The sequence below is a fragment of the Canis lupus genome, chromosome 2 (assembly GCF_011100685.1).
Source record: "Canis lupus familiaris isolate Mischka breed German Shepherd chromosome 2, alternate assembly UU_Cfam_GSD_1.0, whole genome shotgun sequence".
Taxonomy (NCBI): Eukaryota; Metazoa; Chordata; class Mammalia; order Carnivora; family Canidae; genus Canis; species Canis lupus.
The window spans coordinates 58,734,465-58,754,788 of record NC_049223.1 but is presented as its reverse complement, the minus strand read 5'-3'; the positions used below and the strand labels follow the sequence as shown (position 1 = coordinate 58,754,788).

Here is a 20,324-nt window from a genome sequence, read left to right as displayed (position 1 = left end):
TCAATTACACCTCTTTCCAATGAGCCCATGTGGCTGCTAGTGCCCATGTAGTGTGGTTGCCCTTTATCAACATAATAATACTGTGTTAGAAAGTTAGAAAATTCATAAGATTTCCTTGTGAATTAACTGAGGTAATTTAGACTCTGTACCTCAGAGAATAGGTACTTTTATACTGAATACTGTAATAATTATACAATCATTATACATGAGATGAACACCATCAGACATAATCTCACTAGCCTACATTCCCTGGTTAAGAAAAATCTAGAACTCCAAATTTTTTTTGTCTTTATTCTTTTTTTGCATAGGCACAAAAAAGTTCATAAAATATTTTATTAGACTTTTGCTAAATTTTTGTAATGTTAAGTTTTGGGTATATTGATCTGCAGCCATAAAGATCCTAACGTATATTGTAGTATTGCTACACGCAGCAAAAGAGTCAAAATTTTTTTACAATATATAAAAACCTTTAAGTATGACTGCTCATGACTGTTTTTTCTTTAGTAAACCTACTCTTTAACATTGGTGCTTGACTTCACCAGTGGTACTAAGCATTCCTTAGTTTTATATCTGGTAAGCCATTCCATGTCTTTTATTATTCTTTTCATTTCACTTATTTATTTGTCTTAAAAAAAATTTTCCCCCTTAATTCCTTTGGCAGCACTTAGAGCTACTTGGGAGTTTCCTGTCCATATTTATTGTAACTTTATTGTCCTTTCATTCTAGTGGTGTCACTCCCTGGTGGCATGCTTTTTAAGAATTGTCATCTTTTGATGAAGGGATTATTTCAGGATAATTATACTCACCTTTTTTCTTTTTTCTTTTTTTTTTTTAAGAAGAGATTGTTGGCGGGGGAATGGGGTCAGAGGGAGAAGGAGAGAGAGTCCCAAGCAGGCTTCACACTCAGTGCAGAGTGTGGAGCCTGATGCAGAGCTTGATCCCACAACCCTGAGATCATGACCTAAGCCAAAACCAAGAGTCAGATGCTTAACTGACTGAGTCACCCAACACCCCAATTGTACTCACTCTTAAAGTATTTTTGCCGATGCAGATCCATAGACAACATAGTAGAGTAAACAGAGACGTAAATGCTTTTTGCATATAAAGCTGAAAATACAGGGTTGGTTGATCTGTTCCCTGCTACATTTCAGATTCAAAACAGGATACATATTTTTTAAGTCCTGAAGGGATTCCAGCTGCTTCTTCAATTTAGGCCTGAGCACACGAGTTGTCTTAATTCAAGCTGAAAGAGACTGTAGTGGGCATGTTTGTCCTGGCTGCTATGGGACTCAGTTCTCTAATCTCTTTTCCAACCTCTGCTTTTAAATACTCTCACTGATGGGGGACTTACTATATTTGTTAATTGAATTTTGTTTATTTTTCACTACAAAAATACTACATGCTCATTATAGAAATGTGGGGGAAATGCCAAAAGACCTGACAAAAAGGGAAGAGGTCTCCTGTACCACATCCAGAGGCTCCTGTACCTTTTCAATTTCCTTTTCCCCTGTTTTTGATATATGAATATTTTTTTGTTTTTTACAGTTATGATCCAAATGTGTACAGTACGTGGTTTTTGTAGTTTGCTTTTTAAATTCTTTGTCAGTATCATTTATGTAACATTCCATTGAGTCTATTTTTTTGTAATTGACTTTTAGATGTTTCTTTCTCTCTCACACTCTCTCATTCTGTTATTTTATTTAATCTGGTGTCGACTATCTTTGTGCATATGGGGCACCTGACTTTTTTGAGTCATCCTGTTTTGCTTTGGATAAGAAACATATTTAGAAAGTTATTATATTAACCCCATGTTTGGATATCTTTAACTAGAACCATTTCATCTTACTATGGAAATACTTTAAAAACACTACAGAATTTTAAGGATTTTTTGCAGAGTTTTAAGAAGCATACTAGCAAATAAGTGAAGAGGGAATGATAGAAAATCATTGGCAGCCATCAGTTTTGATAATTGGTTCAGCAAGGGCACCAATGGAAACAAATTGAGAAGATTATTAATGAACAGGATATCCACATGACTTCCAAGTATTAGCCCACAGGGTACTTACCAGTTTCAAAGGGAAAAGTACTTTTACAGTAGTGAAATCTGGTGAACAACACTTTTAACAAGGTGATCATCCAAATATTACCTGCCTTGTGGTGGGGCTCCATGGGTAGTACCAGCATCAGCTGTGTGGGATACTTGGCAAAAAAGTTGAACATAAATCAGATCACGAGGAAACTGTCCAGCTTGTGGGACATGCTATTAGACAGCTAGCATGGATTCTTTCTAAAAGGTCAGTGTTGTGAAAAATGGTGGTAGAATTACTCTGGATTAAAGGGACTAAAAGTGGCATGATAGCTAAGTGCCATGCATTTATTTCCTTGCTTGGATCCTGAAAGTGAAGGCAGACACATAAGCTATAAAGGACATTGGGAAATTGGAACGTGGGTTATATTTTAGATAATAACAATATATTAATGTTCAGTTTCTTGGTATCATAATGGTGTTGAGGTTGGATAGGAAAATGTCCTAGTTCTTTGGACACGCATAGTGCAGTCTTTATAGATAGATGAGGTATTTCTGTATTTTTGCAGAAGGATGTTTTTGGTTGTGTTTTTTTGTTTTTGTTTTGCGGATTTCAAATGGTTCAGGAAAAAAGTGGATGTATATGTGTATGTGTGTATACATATCTACTTAGAGAAAAAACATGTACACAAATGTTCACAACTGATGAACCTAGGTAAAGAGTATAAGACCATTCATTGGGCTATTTTAATTTTCTGTAGGTCTGAAATTTTTCAAAATAAAAAGTTTAAAAAGAATCCACCAAAGCACTCAGCTGTGAGCTGAAGCAGTCTGTACATTAGGCCTTAATACAGTGGAAGTCCACAATTATGTCCCTCTAGGGATTCTTTTGTGTATCCATAGCAATGAGAAATCTTTATAATGGTGTGCTCCCCACTGAATAAATGATGTAGTTTGTTTGAATAAGCATGCACGGTTTCCTCTTCCATGTGAAGTTGGAAGTCTAGGCTCTGCCCTATGGAGTTCACAGTCTAATGATATGGATGTGGATATAGATATGTGTATGTGTTTTCAACCTTTTTTTTTCCTTTTCAATTTTTCCAGTTACAAGAATTACACCCTTGTGACTGTCTTTGGAAACTTGCATCAGGCCCAGCTAGGTGGGGTGCCTGGGACTTACCAGTTGGTTCGAAGTTTCTTGAACATCAAACTTCCAGCTCCCTTGCCTGGGCTTCAGGTACTGGCATCTTTCTCTGTGTGATGAGTTACACGCCTGCAGCAGTCTCTCTCAGATGGGCATTTGCAGTTAAAATGAGGGAATGTCTGCAAACTGCTATATGGAAAAGAGATCAGAGTGTGGGGCTAGGGAGAGAGTGGGGGACCTCAAAGGGCTAGTATTGAGCTGGTGGTTGCTGCTCAGCTCAGAGTCGGGGAAGGTCCGGGGGAGGATGTCATTGGGTTCTTGATGATTTTGATGTGGATGTGACAGGCAGAATTGGGGATGACTCTTGAGAGATTGTTGGCTGTAACATCTGGAAGATTGGAGTTATAGTACCCAGAATGTGACTGTTTTTAGCTCATAGTCTAGTGTGAATTATCTTACACTTTTTTATACCGTGAGCAAAGGAGGTGAGGTTCACGCTGCACTCAAAGAATAGGGGCTCACCTGCCAGAGGTCTTAGAAAAGGGTATTTCAGGTAGAGGGAACAGCATGAATACATGCTTGGAGGCAGGAAAGAGTATCTAGCAGATCGGGTGTGTGGTAGGGCTTGGCAAACACGAGGCCAGCAGGTGAAGGCCTGAAGTACCAGGCTGAGCATTCTGGATGTAAAGAGCTCAAAGGTGTTTAAATGGAGAAGTGACACAATGAGATCTGGTTTTAGAAAGGGTCTTGTGGAGGGAGGGGTTGAGGGACCATGCAAGGAAGTCTCAGGGCCACCTCTCCGGAGGAGCTGGGGAGAAGCAGAGAGAAAAGTAATCACAGGCTGCTGTGCAGATGATGACAATACCAGTTTGAGGATAGATAAACTCTAGTATAGGAAGAGTAGGAACAGGGCCACCTTCTCATCTCACTGGTGTCTAGCTCCATGTACAATAATGATCTGTTACTGCTCAGTAAACATCTTTAGCCCTTGCTTCGCAGGGGTTATAAGAATGTGTGTCTGTGAATTGTCACAGAACATGAAACCCAGTTACTGGCTACTGGGATTCTATGGTGAACCCACAGGTTGGCTGTCAGTCACATGGGGCACGTAGTGCTCCCAAGGAAAAGCTCTACAGCCATACTGCATTACCTGCTTACCTGGACAAGTTACTACCATCCCTGTGCCTCAGTTTCCTGTTTGTAAAACAGGGAAGAGGAGGCTGTTAATGGTTCCCATATAACAGGGTTGTTGTAAAGCTGAAGTGACTTAATGTGAGGAGAGGTGAGTGCATCAGAAATCCACCACTTAGCTTTGTTTGCCTGTTTATTTGAGCATCTTTCCTCTTCTAGGATGGAGAGGTGGAAGGCCATCCTGTGTGGGCATTAATTTATTACTGCATGCGCTGTGGGGACCTGTTTGCTGCTTCACAGGTGGTTAACCGAGCCCAGCACCAGCTGGGAGAGTTTAAAACCTGGTTCCAGGAGTACATGAACAGCAAGGACAGAAGGTATGGTGAATGAGATGGTGCATCCAGAAGAAGCCACATGGAATCAGCAGGGCGGCCCCCACTGGCATTGCCCTTTTAACCTGTGCATGGCTCAAAATAAGTTCCTGCTTGGGGGAAAAAAAAAAATGAAGTTTACAAAGCAGGTAGAGCTGTCTTTAGAATAGTAGTTGAGAGCATAAAAAGAGCCCCACTCTGACACTGATATCTAGGCTTACATGTGTTTGTATTTGGGGATTTTTCTGTTCCAGTGGGAGGGACTGTGGCTGGGAGCATGATTTGACTTACTCTGTAAATCCCAGGCATATCGAGGATACTTTATAAAATGAAACTGTTGAATTCCACTTCATTTAACATTTGGTGTTTTTCCAGTTGGCCCAATATGAAAATATGTTGTCACACACTTTGTAGCTCAAATGAGAAGTCAATAATTTTGAAATGTAATCATTGAAACTAAGTGAGGAGTTTTTTTGGTTTTGTTTGTTTTTAGTTCTGTTCCATTAAGGAACTGCTAAGGATTAATTTTCCTCTGGATTTTGTTAATGTAATTAGACTTAAGTTCGTATTCACTCAAACTCACTGTAAATATATGTACATGTATTTGAAAGAAAAAATGGTGCTCACTCCATTTTCTCTTATGGAGTACTAGGAATACTTTTCAAGGCAGTTTTTTTAAGGCAGTGTGAATAATGCCATGTCCAGAGATTGTCTTAAACCATAAGCCCCTGTCTTGCTTGTATTAGAGAGTTTAGAGTAGGGTTAATGGCTTAAGGTTCCCTTCCCCTAGAAGGATACCCTGAAGCAAGGATATGACTGCAGGTAGTTTATTTGGGAGGTGATCTTCCATGTACAAGAGGCTGAAACAGTTAAAGGAAGGACTCACTCTTGTCTATCACTGCTTGAGGGCTGCTAGGGAGTGGGGTGGAGTATTATTAATTCTCCAGCATTTCTGATCTACCCCTGAAGGCCTCGACTGGAGGAAACCAGCAGACAGAGAGATGCAGGTGCTGGTAGCTGCAGTAAAGTGGTTGTACCCAGGGGAGCAGTATGCTTGCAGACAGTGTCTGTGAAGGAAGCCTTCATAACTGGGTTACATGGTTGGGACCTGGGGTTCTTTCCAGTACCCTTGAGGGTCTTTAGTATATGTGTGGATCTTTCTGTTCCCTTGTGTCTTTAGGTTGTCCCCAGCCACAGAAAACAAGCTCCGACTGCATTACCGCAGGGCCCTCAGGAACAATACAGACCCCTACAAGCGGGCCGTGTACTGTATCATTGGCAGATGTGACATCACTGACAACCAGAGTGAAGTGGCTGACAAAACCGAGGACTACCTGTGGCTGAAGGCAGGCACTGCTTCCCTTGCCCGAGCAGAGCATTAGCCCCCTCCCTCTGCTTGTGCCCTGCACACAGATCGCACCTGCTTAATGTGCAATGCCAGCAGGGTGCTAGGGCTAATAGATTTCCTGTCTCCTGACCCCATTGTTTGTTATGTAATTCCTCAGCAGTCACCACAGCCATTAGCACAGCCTCCAGCAGCCACAGCTTTGCATGCCTGTCTCAGGAAGTCATTTGTACCAATGCGTGTGTTTCTCTTGGGGGTTTAGTTGAACCAAGTGTGTTTCGATGATGATGGCACCAGCTCCCCACAAGACAGACTCACTCTTTCACAGTTCCAGAAACAGTTGTTGGAAGACTATGGTAAGATATCCTGAACAGAACCACCCTCTCTGTGTTGTCCACCTAAGGTCACAGCTTAGCTTTCCTTTGGGAAGTTCCTTCATCACAGAGTTCATCACTGAACTTTGGATCTTCAAAACACAACACAATGAAACAGTGATTTTAAATTCAAGTAGAGGCCATGTGAGCTTCAGCAATGTATATAACTAATACACTGTACTATCCAGTAAGCTCTTTTCCCTAGTTCTTTGAACTGCTCTGGTAGACATTGAACTGCTCAGGGAGAGACATTGAGAGTACTTGGCTATTACTTCCTTGTGGTAAGATACTGTATCTGAGCACAGATGAGGGGGAAAAAGCTTCCCCTCCTCCCTGTTGAAGAATTCTGGGAAGAAAAGATACCAAGTAGTCAGCATTGTGGAATTCACACACCTATGAATCTGAGTGAACTGAAGCTTCTTTGAAATCTTTGTTACTCTCCTTGTTGAGTGACTCTTACCAGGGCAAAGGAAAACAGCCTTTTTAATATATCATTTTAAGGTCTTGAACTCCATTTCTCTCCCACCTCGTGCAAGCAGCACAACTCCCCTTGCCAGTTGTGTCATGGGGCCTGGAGGAGGTGGTAGAGCCAGGTCATACTTCTCATGGCAGCCCACCGTGTCATCCCACCAGCAGGGGCTTCTGCCCGGGGTCAGGGCAGCTGCTAATGGTCGGCTGTGTCTCCTGTTCCCCAGGTGAGTCTCACTTCACAGTGAACCAGCAGCCCTTCCTGTACTTCCAAGTCCTCTTCCTGACGGCACAGTTCGAGGCTGCCATTGCTTTCCTCTTCCGCATGGAGCGGCTGCGCTGCCATGCTGTCCATGTGGCACTGGTGCTCTTTGAGCTGAAGCTGCTTTTAAAATCCTCGGGACAGAGTGCTCAGCTCCGTGAGTATTTGTCGGCAGTGGCATCCCCATTACACACTCCCCGTCTGACGGCAGCAGACACATAACTACCACTGGCAGGGATTTGGACAAGTGGTATAGATCGTTTTAGAGCGTTGTAGACAGCACTGTATAGAGTACCAGCCCTGTGGCCCGTCAGTCAGACTGCCTGGAGAGTGGAGCAGAAGATGCAGTCTCTATAGAGTCATGAGTCATGTTCCTATTAGAGTCCTCACTGGCAACCCCAGCAGCCACCTTCTGCAAATGCCCGCCTGGGGTGGGAGAGTCAGAAGTGGGGCAGGAGATAAATGCGAATGAATGCCTGCAGTTTCCTTAGCAATGCAGCAGAATTGCCCCAGAGCACATGCCATAGTTGTCAGTTGTCTTCATCTTTTCATTCAGAGACCAGCATCCTAGTAATTTACTGCAAAATGCTGTTTCCTCCACTCTACTTGGAAAGAAATTGAGGATAGGGTAGTGAAGCTGACATTGGCAAATGTTGGCCAGGCTGCAGGAGTAGATACTGCTGGGTCTTTGGATTCAGCTCCCATGGTTCTGGTTTCCTGGGTCAGAGGGGCAGTGTGGTTGTGACCACTCCTGTCCCCCATGGTGCAGTCAGCCATGAGCCTGGTGACCCACCCTGCGTACGGCGGCTGAACTTTGTGCGGCTCCTCATGCTCTACACCCGGAAGTTTGAGTCTACAGACCCGAGGGAGGCGCTCCAGTATTTTTACTTCCTCAGGTAAAACTCACTTTTGACCGTTTTCTTAAGCTGGTTTTGATTTCTGCCATCCTGAGGACTATAAGAGACCTCAAGCCCATGCCAGAAACCGTGTTGCTTTTTGTCCCCTTCCAGGGATGAGAAAGATAGTCAAGGAGAAAACATGTTTCTGCGCTGTGTGAGTGAGCTCGTGATAGAAAGTCGAGAGGTAAGTCAGTCCCTCTTCTTTCCCACCCATGATTTGCAGTGCACATATCCATGCTAACATGATATTTCTGGTCACTCCAACATGGCTGTGGTGGATATAGCCCAGGGAGGTTTCAGTTCTCTGGTTTCTTGGCTTCTGATCCTGAAAATACTGTGTCAGTCTTACTGCTTTCCTGGTTTATGTAAAATTCCTCCTGCCTCCCCTGCTTTCTTGCCCTCCTTCATCTCCAGAGAATTGTGGCTTATGTGTATATCCTTGTCCAGTAAATGGAGTAAACTTTTTTTGTCTCCACAGTTCGATATGATTCTTGGCAAACTAGAGAATGATGGAAGTAGAAAGGTGAGTTAAATGTGCCCCTGGTGATGTGTTAGTTTGCAGTGGGGGATGTATAAACTGTCCAAAGAGTGTAGTTAAGACTTTAGGATTCAAGGTGACAAAGATGCAGATCTGAGTGAAATGGCTTAGTTTAACAAACAAAGGATGAAAATCACAGGCCACAGTTGATGCCCTTTATTTTAACACACATTTACATTTCTCTTTAACATATGTAAATTTATGATGAGTTTGGTTTTGGTAATCTCTACACCCAGCAATGTAGGGCTCAAACTCACGAGCCCAAAATTAAGAGTGACCCGGAGATCAAGAATCACACATTCTTCTGACTGAGCCCACCAGGTGCCTGATTAGATAGCTTTTTTATTATGTCCAGAGGACTCCCATCTGTTCATGCCTGCCATATTTTGAGTTGAGAAGGCTACCTTTCTGTCATTCTTGGCTCAAAAAATAGGCAAGAAAAGAAGTTGTTTCCTGCACCTACTCTCTCCAGATAGAAAAGTTAGCATTATGTTTGACCTCTTTCAGAAGGTAGTTTCTGAGGGCTCAGAACGTCACACTGTCCCTGAAGATGCAGTGGCTGTGAACCTTGGTGATTCCCTGAGCCACATCACATGCCTACAGATGGGCAGAGGTCCAGGTGTCAGAAACGAGTCCTGACATCCCTCGGGCATTCTCCATGTGGCCTTAGGGAAGTCAACTGCCTCTCTCAGGCACTCATTTTCCTCACTGGTAAAAATATGGGTGGCTTAGACCCAGAATCTCAAGATGAGCTCACAGGGCTCACACTCTCCAGCTCAGAAGAAAGGCCAGTGACCGTACTGATGACAGTGGCCGTGCTTCTTGAGCAGTGACATTTGCCAGGCACTGTGCTGAATGCTGTACAGGTGTTTTCTAATTCAATCACCACAATGATAATCCAACAAGGTGTTTTTCAAGTGAGGAAATGGAGGCAAGAAAGGTTATTTTCTTCGGGATCACACAGCTAGTAAGAAGGGAAACTGGAATTTGACCCAGGCCTTCTTGACCCGGAGCCCATGCCCTTCACTCTTCTCCTGTGTGCCCCTGGGGTGGCAGGAACAAGTCACCCCTACTAGGTCCAGTGCTGAGGGAGAATCAGAACAGCCAGACAGAGGTCACTCTGGCCGCCCTAGCTCTTCCATGCTTCCTGTGGCTTCTCACATACTCCTGACCATTTGGTTGCTGATGAATGTGGATGGTGATTTAAAAAAAAAATTATATCCTGACACCCCTTGCCACGTATTTTTTCAGCACTGAGTTTCTTTTGCCATCTGTCTTAGAAAGCAAATCCAAAATCTTTCAGATATTTCCTCTGAGCCTCCTGATTTTTCCACCTAGTGCCTACTCATCAGCAAATGTATGATCATTGACTATTTCTCCTACCCTCTGGATCATCTTGGACAATTAGCAAGCACAGATGTCTTATTTGCTGGCTCCTCTGTGCCACCCCTGACTCTCCTTCATGTGTCGTTTCCTTGGTCCCTTTCATATGTTTAATAGGACCTTACATCTTCAAGAAAGCCAGTGTCTAGCTGATGACATATATGCATTGCCCAGGGCAAACATTTTCAGTGAAAGTAATTTTCAGATCCCAACTGCTTCTCTGTGTTTAAAGTAACATCTCTGTGCACCTCTCTTCTCCTCCCCCTTCATAATTTGTCTTGTCAGCCTGGAGTCATAGATAAGTTTACTAGTGACACAAAGCCTATTATCAACAAAGTTGCTTCCGTGGCAGAAAATAAAGGACTGTTTGAAGAAGCAGCAAAGCTCTATGACCTTGCCAAGGTAAAGTATACCCTTTTCTTTCTCCTTAATAGATGTCGGCCTTTTGGCATTCAGTACACAAACATTTTGATGACACCACTGCTACACCACTCTCCTGCTGAGGCCTTTTCTCCTAGTGCTTAGGCAGCTAATGGTCCTGTCAGGGTGAAATTCCCATTTTACAGAATTATTCCTGCCCACAAGGTATTTCTGGCCAAACAAGAGGAATGTATTGCAAGGATATCCTGCAGGCACTGAGCTCTAGTCTGACTTGGCAGCAGAATAAGCGTCCGTCACATTTTGATGGTGAAGCTTTGGGTGAAAATGCCTTCGTGCTCACCCTTCTGGTAGCCGCAGACATGCTAGTGAGCACTGTGTGTTAGGGAAGGGAGTGACAGCTAAGGCGTTTGGAGAGAACTAGAATAAGTATGTCGACATAACATATGGTGACTACTGATCATTGTGTGGCCCAAAAAAAGATTATGTTCTTTTTTTTTCTTTTTAATAAACTGAGAAAAGTAGGCCAAAAGAAGATTTATAATTCATTTTCTTGAATTTAAAGATGTTTTGATTGAGTTCTCATTAAGATGTAGGTAAATGTACAAACATTAAGCGTACAGCTTGGTGAATTTTCTGTAGGTATATATCTGTAACCATCATCCAGATCAAAGATACAGGACCATTTTTATCCATCATCTCAGAAAGTTCCCTCTTTTGGTGGTTTTCCCTTTTGCCTTTTGCTGATTATTTAATCAAGTCCTTCCTTAATTTTAAAAAAAATTGAGCAGAATGCTGACAAGGTACTGGAGCTGATGAACAGACTGCTCAGCCCTGTCGTCCCCCAGATCAGCGCACCGCAGTCCAACAAGGAGAGGCTGAAGAACATGGCGCTCTCCATTGCTGAACGGTAAGGCTGAGAGCTGGCTCCCAGGCTCTGTGGGGGCCCCGTACCAGGCTGCCAGGGTGCCAGTGCCCACCAAATCCATCTTTAGCTTTACCAGTCACATCAAGTAGTTTCCCAGAAACTCCCCATCCCTGTAGCACTGTTGAGACTTCCTGTTTTCCCACATCATAACCAATACTTGATACTATCAGACTTTGAGAGTTTTGCTAGAAAGAAGGGTATGAAAGCATATCTCACATTCTAATCCTGCACATTGGGTTTAATTCTAGGCATTGTACTCATCAATATACTGTTAGCAACCGTCTCAAAGACATTTCAGAACAAAGCTAGTGATGGCTGGATGGAATTCTTAAAGGTGGTAGTGGCCAATGTTTAAGAATCTGGCTTTCTTCCTCGGTGAGATAACTGAGTTATCAGACTTTAACTGATGGAACTCCCAGGCTGAGGCAATAGTCATTACTTTTTGTGCCCTCTACAGATACTCCTAAAAAAGTGAACCAGAGAAAATTGGGTTGGAGATGCATTCCTAGAGTAGCACAGAACACTCCTTATCAAATAATCCATTTAGCAAACAGTCTCCAGTGGTGGCTGCTGGGCTTTTGGCCCATCAGAACCTTTCACCCTTCCTGTAGATTTGGATGCTTGAGATGGTAGCTGGGGCTAGAGGACCGTGGTTCATGCAAAATATTTACAGATGGAGTCATACCAAATCCACCATCAACTTCGTGGCCATTTAAAAAGAAACACTACTTTCCACACCTTAATTCACCTCATCTAGAGATTTCACGAGCTTTTTGGCTTTTTTCAAATGTTTTAAAGTTAGACATTTGTACAGAAATTCATAATTTCTGTCCCCCCTTGCTGCTTTTTTGTCTTTCAGGTATAGGGCTCAGGGAATCAGTGCAAATAAGTTTGTGGACTCCACATTCTATCTTCTGTTGGACTTGATCACCTTTTTTGACGAGTATCACAGTGGTCATATCGACAGAGCCTTTGATGTAAGTTTCAAGAGGAATGTTTGAAGTGCAAGTTAATATATGCCCTTGGAAATTCAAAGCCCATCATGGGATTCATTTAAAACAAAGGAAGTGTTACCACATTCTTCACCTGCTAAGCGAAGAAGACAAGCATGATCCTGGGAATTGAAAAGGGATTTCTGTGTTTCTCTTTTTTTCTTCTTTTTCTCCCCTATTCCTTTCCCATTAGTTTGAAAGTGGAGGTTTCTCAGAGTAACTTAAAATATCTGAATTTTATAATTGTCTCAGAAAATGAGGTCAAGAATTAAGTTAGCAAATTAGAATCAGAGCCTTTGTGTATATGAGGGAGCAGCATTTTCTCTTAAGCCATTTTTAACATGTTAGATGCCAACCGTCTGTTTAAGGAGATGAAATGCCTGTGATGGTTGTATCATATGGGGCTGGTGGGGTTTTGTTTTAAACAGATAATTGATCGTTTGAAGCTCGTGCCCCTGAATCAGGAAAGTGTGGAAGAGAGAGTGGCTGCCTTCAGAAATTTCAGTGATGAAGTGAGTCCTTTTCTTCTCGCCTTATGGATTTTTTCCCCACTTCTGCTGAAAGCTTTTGTTTTAATGTAGCTGATAACATTAAGAGCCCTCACACCACTCAGACTGAGTTTTCTAAGGCGAGTCCAATTTCAGGTATCTTGGGTTGGTTTTTCTGTGAGTAAACATATCCCCATCAGATTATTGTCCAGATTCCTGACGCAGAACAGTCACTTTAGTTACTTGACATTTCCTTGGGGGAACAGATTTCTGGTTGATCCTGTGAAATCTGTTTTAATTTTGTATTGTCTACTTGTTCTAGAGGGTCTTGGTGCTTAACTCTGATTTTAAGTAATTCCCTTGAGTGTATGAAACCTGCACCATGATACACTTCCTTCCTTCCCTTCTCTGAACTATTTTGTCTTGAGAAGCAGAGCACTGACCATAGACACAGTTATCATGAGCCCATGACCCCCAGAGCCACTGTCTCTGAAAGGTTTCTAGCACGTCGCCACCATCTAGCTTGTGGGTACTCATTTGAGCTGCACACTGGGATTACTAAGAAAACTTTAAAAAATCATCATGCCCAGGCCCTCCCCTACCCCGTGCCCCTGAAATTGTAGTTTCTCTGATCTGGACTGGCCCAGAACTTGTCTGCTTGTTCCCACATGCAGCTGGGGTAAAACTCTTCTCTGGAACCCTAGACACTCAGGTCCCACTGTCTGCTTCTGGGATGTCATTAATGTCATTAACAGTGTTTCCATTTGAAAGTGTTAAACTCCAGAAGCAAATACCTTTTATGCAAACATGTTTCTGTTTTAGAGGAAGAATGAAGGCCACCTTCTGCACATGTGCTGGGGAGGCTACCTGCTGTGGTACTCAAAATGTAGAACGTCTTGCCCCTTGCCCACCTGCCCTTCCTATCTGCTGTCAGTTCTACCCCAGCCACTTGCCCTTTTGTTGTTTCTCGCGTTCCATGGAATGTATTCATTGCGTTCAGGACTAAAGTGGTGCCCAGGGCGTCCCTTGTAGACAGCCCCAAGGACTCTACTAGGGCTATGCACATCTGATGGAGACAGTCTGGCAATACTAAGATAGAGGGGCTCCTGAGGACTAGAGAACTGACGTGCTGACACTGAAGTCCAGACTTGTGTCGGCAGGCACTCTGCTGGTCGATCTGCGTACATAGTGGCCAGATGGCAGCATGCTGTGGGCCACTGCCCCACTTAGGAGGGATGGCATAAAGAAAGGAGCAGAAGAGTGACCTGCCTCAGCTAGGAAGCCTGGGCTTTGCTCTCATGCTTGCCGTTTCAGTGCCACTGGCTCCTTTTGGTGACCCAGTAGCCACCTAGCTGTGGTGTGCCCAGGCCGGTTCATCCTCCTCACTTTGTGTGTTTCCTCTGTGCAGGTCAGGCACAACCTCTCAGAAGTGCTTCTCGCCACCATGAACATCTTGTTCACACAATTTAAGAGGCTCAAGGGGACAAGTCCATCCTCGGCATCCAGGCCCCAGCGAGTCATCGAGGACCGTGACTCTGTAAGATCCCAGCGGTGGCCAGAACCATCGCTGAGAACCACCTTTCTGGTCTGCCGTCCCGTGCCACCTCATGACCCTGCTCAAGCCCCAGATGCTCTGTTTTCTTACTGCTTAGCAGCTGGGTAAACCCTGTGTCAGGAGTCTCTCAGAAGAAGTCCAACAGTAATGGCATGGCCGTTCTTCTCAAGCTTTAAAACAAACAGATGTGAAGTCTGCAAATACCACTTTTTTTTTTAAGAGAGAGAGTACATGTGAGCTTCTGGTGGGCGGGCAGGGGCAGAAGGAGAGAGAATCTTAAGCAGGCTCCATGCGTACTGTGGAGCCCGACACAGGGTTCGATCTCACGCAGGCCTTGATCTCACCCTGAGATCATGACCTGAGCACAAACCAAGCACCCCATGCAAATAATCGCCTTTAAAAAAATCAGACAATACCAATTCTTAATGTTTCCGTAGGAATTTCCTATGCATTTTAAAATAGGAAGGTTATGGGGTGCCAGGGGAGCTCAGTCCGTTAAGCATCTGTCTTTGGCTCAGGTCATGGTCCCAGGGTCCTGAGATTGAGCCCCACATTGGGTTCCCTGCTCCGTGGGGCCTGCTTCTCCCTCTCCCTCTGGTCTTCCTCCCTGCTTGTGCTCTCTGTCTCAAATAAATAAATAAAAATATTTTTAAAAATAAGTAAATAAAAAAGGAAGATTATCTTATGAATCTCTGCTCAGCACTTTCATCAGAACCATGAGTACTTTTGGTCAACACATGAATTTGATGCAAACCCTTGTTTCTGCTCTTAGTGACCCCAGAAAGGTACCTATGGCAGGCATCATTATCCCCATTTGACAGCTGAGGAAACGGAGGCCCAGAGTCAGGAAGCAGTTTCCTTTTGTGGGCCCCTTCAGTGGAGGTGAAGGAGCCATATCTGAAAACGAAGTCATCTGACATGAAGCCAGTGCCCCTTTCTGCTGCCTGTGGGCCCTCCAGCATTGTGTGGGGCAGGCCAAGTCCAGGTAGATAGAGTCCTAGGACTCACACAACATATGTTGTCCAGTAAATTGGACAGAAGGGCCAAGGGGTTTGACACAATTAAAAGTCCCTTTCCCTTAACTTCCCACTTAATGTTGAAATCCTGTTCTTTGTGGGCTTTCTTAGCTGTGACCCCGCAGGCACTGTCATAACCGAACTGCTGACTAGTGAGCGATGGTGGAAATGTTCACCTTCAGCAGTGTAGCTGGTGGTGCTCCAAGGGGTCCACTCAGTGGTGGGCCTATCCTTGTGTGCCCCCAAGGCAGCTACTGATCTGCCGTGCACCCTTGGACAGGCACAAGCCTGAAGCTAAATGTCAGGAGACATGCCAGCGGTGGACTCACTGTGCCTGGGCCTTGGCAGGCGAGTGTTGAAGTGGTGGACGTTTCTGATGTTCCGTGTGCTGCTCACGGGCCAGAGGAGGGCTTGTACAGAGAGTAGAGCAGTGACCTGGCAGGCCCTTTTCCCACATTTGAAGGGAACTGTTCTAAGACCAGCTGAACTCACATTCTCTGTGTCTTAAGTTCTCTTTCTTTAAAAAGCACTTAGGTTTTATCACGAATAAAGCCATTCTCCTATCTTTCTCTCACTCACTACTCCTTTTTTATGATAGATAGGGATGAGTAAGATCAAGGAGAGACTTAAATGTAAAAACTACCTGCCTAAGGAGTGAGTCCCTTTGCCTGAACACCCTGAAAGTTCATTTAAAGTAGCTTCAAATCAGGCATGAAAGCCCATGTACTTTTTTTTTTTTTTTAAGATTTTATTTATTCATAAGAGACACACAGAAAGAGAGAGGCAGAGACACAGGCAGAGGGAGAAGCAGGCTCCCTGTGGGGAGCCCGAAGTGGGACTCGATCCCGGGACTCCAGGATCACACCCTGAGCTGAAGGCAGATGCTCAACTGCTGAGCCACCCAGGCATCCCACCCATGTACTTTAATACAGTTTTAAAGAAAATCTAATGGGCATTTTCATCATAAATTAAAAATTTCTTTTGGTTTGGACAGTCATTAGGACATATACTTGCCAGTTTATTTCACATATCAGGTAAAAAAAAAAAATTGGCTTTCAGTTTTCTTTTTGAATAGTTCTTAGGAAGCCTAGTAAGTGACCCTTGGATCTTCCTTAAAAGTTGTTACTGGTCTAAGAGATGTTTGTAGACTCTCCCTTTCTACTCCAGATACAGTTTCCTTCCTAGCTGCTATAAGCACCCAACACATCTCAAAATAGGGCAACCTGAAGCTATTCTTGTAAGTTTCTTTATTCCATGTTTAGTGATTTATCACCTGGAAGACACTGTGAAGGTTGTCCCGTTTTCATTTTTGTTTTTGTTTTCCTGTTACTGAAATCACCTGAGTTAAAATCTTTTTTCCTCCCAGAACAAGCTAGGAATTTCATAACTACTACTGCCTAGGAAAAGAGGGCCCAGCACTTATGTCAGAAGGGAAGAAATGGGAGGAGTAAAAGAAAGGAAAAGGGAAGAAAAGAAGCAGGAGAGGAAGAGAGCTGGAATGGGATTGGCTGCCTTTGTGGGGGCCTGAGAACTTCAGACCGCCACAGAGCCAGGTGAACAGAAACCAGCCAGGAGAGAGAGAGAGACAGAGAGAGACAGAGATGTAGAGTTGGCTGCCTGAAGCACAGGGCTGTGTCAGAACTGATCACAGAACTGATCACAGGCGAGGCAGCTTGTCTGGCAACCTCATCTGTCTTTTGCTTAGTAGACTGGGCCCCAGTGGATGAGCTTTGCTAACTCTGCACCATGGGGGCGGCATGACAGTTGGGGGTAAGACTGTCATCCACCCACCAAAAATCTGGCCCTGACACCAAGGGGTAGAACATGGAAGATGATGGTGGTTGCTCCCAGTATAGTGCTCTCACTTGGAAGTTCATCAGTTTTCTTCTCTTCTTTCCCTTTCTCTCAGCAACTCCGAAGCCAAGCCCGAGCCCTAATCACCTTTGCTGGGATGATACCCTACCGGACGTCTGGGGACACCAATGCAAGGCTGGTGCAGATGGAGGTCCTCATGAATTAAGTGTGATGCTTTGAGGGGCTTCTGGGACTGCACGCTGTCAGTACCTCGGGCGCATGGGCCCACTGGGGTGGAGTTTCTGGTTTGTTTCTGTTGTGTTTTGTTTTGTTTTTTTGTATTATGTATTTTTGTCAGCACCAATAAATTTCTTTGATTTGTATTTCTTTTCACATTCTTTTTTTTTTTCTTTTTCTTTTTTTTTTACTTTGAAATTTTTTTTAGATTTTTATTTGTGTGGGAGGAAATGTCTTTACTAGTGCTTGGGCCAGAGAATGATAGGCTTACATAGGCATCTGTGATTTGGTTAAAGTTGACCTTAAATGATTAAACATTCACCCAAAATGAGCAAGGAAATGAAGCCTTTGGGAGTTGCTTTTATTTAGATAGAGTATTCCATATGGCAGGGCCTCGGTTCTTTTCTTTTTTTTTTTTTTTCTTTTTTTTTTTCTTTTTTTCTTTTTTTTTTTTTTTACATTTTCATTTGTGAAAGCCACCCTCAGCCTTGCCCCTCTCTTCTCTTGGACGTGCCTTGGGGTCTGGATGGTCTAAGACCATCCTCCAAATCATCTGCTCTATTCCAGGATTAATTAGTTTGCTCTTCTGTTGAAATCCCACTGGAGATGAAAATAGACCTAGAAAAATAGCTTTTTTAAAAAGGAACATTATAGGTACCTCAGCTGGAATGTAAGGAAGGGCAGGCCTCTGTGTTTCTCCTTCTGTAATTGCCTGCATGGGCCTGTGCACTCCCCTCCTCCAAAACACTTCTAAGCTCAGTCTTCCTTTCTCTGGTGGTTGGTTCCTGTTGGACAACCCACCTTTCCAGCTGCTCCACTCATGACGCCCACTGGCCAGGCAAGCTCCTGGGTCATGTTCCGAGTGCTGATGTACAGAATCCAGATGCCACTGGGCATCAGCACTGAGTGCCTGGTTCCTGAGCAGAGGTTGTCCCCCATCATTGGCTCGGTTTCTCCTGCCACCAGTCCTGAAGCCCTGTACTAAACTAGAGAGGATGAGGATGATTGTTTGTTCCTGAAAGGGCCAAGTGAACTTCCGGAAATCAGGCAGCAGTCAGCCATGCTGGTTTTACCGACTGTTTTGGAGGCCAGCTCTCCCAGGAAGATGTTAAGATGCCAGAGTCTCCAAATGTGCTTTTCCTCTTAGAAGTTCTTTGCCAGAGGGCATGGATACCCTCACTGTCCTGTGGTGGTTAAAATAGTTGTTAACTTTCCTTTTGGGAAAGCACCAATCTTCCCCAAAATAATAATCGGACCATCTGCTGTTTGTCAGTTGGATTCCATGATCCATCAAGGACGTGGCCTGAGGGTCGGCAGGGGCTGCCTCTGCCTTCATTCTGTCCCACCTATTCACCCTGGAGCACCCACCTCCAGTTGAGCTTCACTAAGAAAGTCTCAGAAGATGAGCCCTGCAGGGGACTTGATTTAGCAAGCTGTACCGTTTATATGTGCTGATTTATATTTTACACAAGTCCCACAGTTCACCTTAACAGTGCTTTACAAAAAGAGTACACAACGGACTTAGCATAAAGTGTGACTTTGTGATCTACTTTTAAATATTAGATCTTCCTCATAGATAGACCTGTAACACCAATGTAAGGGCTTACATTCTTTAAGTATGTATTTGCTCCCTGCCTCACCACTTGTTTATCGTTGTGAATTTGCCTTTCCTTGCATCATACCGTTCTGCTAGCTCCAAATAGGAGAGCTGCCCATGAGCCCCACATAAGGGGTTGGGTCCTCAGCCCTTTGACCTGTGGATGAGACATAATATCAGGAGAAAAGCAACCAGACCTTGAACTGCCCAGATGGGGGAGCTGAGTGGAGTTGAGAGGAAAGCTGTCCCTGGTTGGCTCTGAGGACTTGCCCAGTAAGAGCCATCTGTAGGAGAAATAAGATAACTGGGTTCATTCCAGAAAGGCCAGACTCCCAGAGCAAATCCCAGGGCTTGCCCTAAGACCTGTTCTGTGGTGACACGTGGCCTATTTGGTGTAGAGACACAGGAAACTGAGGCTGAGTTTGCAAGGCCGCAATGTAACAGGTTCCCCTATATCCATGGTTACAGCTTGTGCCCAGAAACCATGGTCCTGTGACAGGCCATTAGGTAAAAGTCATCCTCAGTTCACCCATTCAGGGAACTAAATCCTTTCCCTTGATGGCAGTCCATGATTTTAGGACCATTTATACAGAGATGCAGAGAAAGGCACTGGGAGTCTCACATTCCAGGGATGATTCCAATCTTTCTAACAAAATCAAGGGCAGTTGGAGATTGACAGGGTTAGTGCCTGCCTCAGAATGGCTCATAATCAACTCACTGAGACACTCAAAGGGAAGTACTGACTTGATCAGGGTCCTTTTCAGAGGCCTTGAGATTGTATTTCAAGGATTCTGTTCCTTTTATTTATCTATTTTTAAGTAAAACAGCTCTGGCTGCCTAACTTCAAAGGGAAAACAAGAGGAACTGGTGAGCTCTCTGAGAGCAGGTCCTTTGGTTTTATCACTTCTGAGACGGACAGGCTCATCAAAAAGCAGGAAGCGCTAGTTCACACTGGGACTGGAATGTGGGCCCTGCCCCTGCCCCTTTAGAACTGAGTGTCTCATCAGAGACTTCATGGCAATACGGCTGTTGTTAACTCTTGATGCAATTTTAAATAGGGGCTTGGGTTACTTAATACACAGTATTACAAACTTTTCCCCTGCAGTATCCAGTATTTGCTGATGAACTCACCCACCCCCAACCAAAAAATTGAGGACTGTTCACTCTGGATTATCACTCCTGCCTGCTCTGAGTAAACTCTCTGGGCCAAACTTTTAATACTATATCTAACAACTACGTGTGGATGTGCCAACATACTGCTACCATAGACTAGATCTCCACAGTCCTTGTTTCTCCATTAGGCATCAGAACTTTTGTCTAGCTTATTAGGTAAGGTAGTTCACATCATTGCCAAAGTTCCTCACACTACTCAGGAAATGACTCCCACATGCCAGATGC

General features: G+C 44.1%; 1 protein-coding gene across 3 annotated transcripts in view; it reads left to right on the top strand.

Annotated features, from left to right (window-relative positions):
- NUP93 (nucleoporin 93) overlaps positions 1 to 17,475 on the top strand; it is a 108,699-nt gene extending 91,224 nt beyond the window's left edge. For all 3 annotated transcript variants that reach the window (XM_038531002.1, XM_038531003.1, XM_038531004.1), the window contains 14 exons: positions 3,131 to 3,263; positions 4,521 to 4,678; positions 5,853 to 6,018; positions 6,280 to 6,373; positions 7,087 to 7,278; positions 7,891 to 8,017; positions 8,132 to 8,204; positions 8,499 to 8,543; positions 10,227 to 10,343; positions 11,111 to 11,229; positions 12,107 to 12,224; positions 12,668 to 12,751; positions 14,136 to 14,264; positions 17,208 to 17,475. In XM_038531002.1, the coding sequence (XP_038386930.1) occupies positions 3,131 to 3,263; positions 4,521 to 4,678; positions 5,853 to 6,018; positions 6,280 to 6,373; positions 7,087 to 7,278; positions 7,891 to 8,017; positions 8,132 to 8,204; positions 8,499 to 8,543; positions 10,227 to 10,343; positions 11,111 to 11,229; positions 12,107 to 12,224; positions 12,668 to 12,751; positions 14,136 to 14,264; positions 17,208 to 17,318 (1,666 nt within the window). In that variant the 3' untranslated portion in view covers positions 17,319 to 17,475. The remainder of the gene's footprint in view (positions 1 to 3,130; positions 3,264 to 4,520; positions 4,679 to 5,852; positions 6,019 to 6,279; positions 6,374 to 7,086; positions 7,279 to 7,890; positions 8,018 to 8,131; positions 8,205 to 8,498; positions 8,544 to 10,226; positions 10,344 to 11,110; positions 11,230 to 12,106; positions 12,225 to 12,667; positions 12,752 to 14,135; positions 14,265 to 17,207) is intronic.
- The last annotated feature ends 2,849 nt before the right edge of the window (positions 17,476 to 20,324 follow it).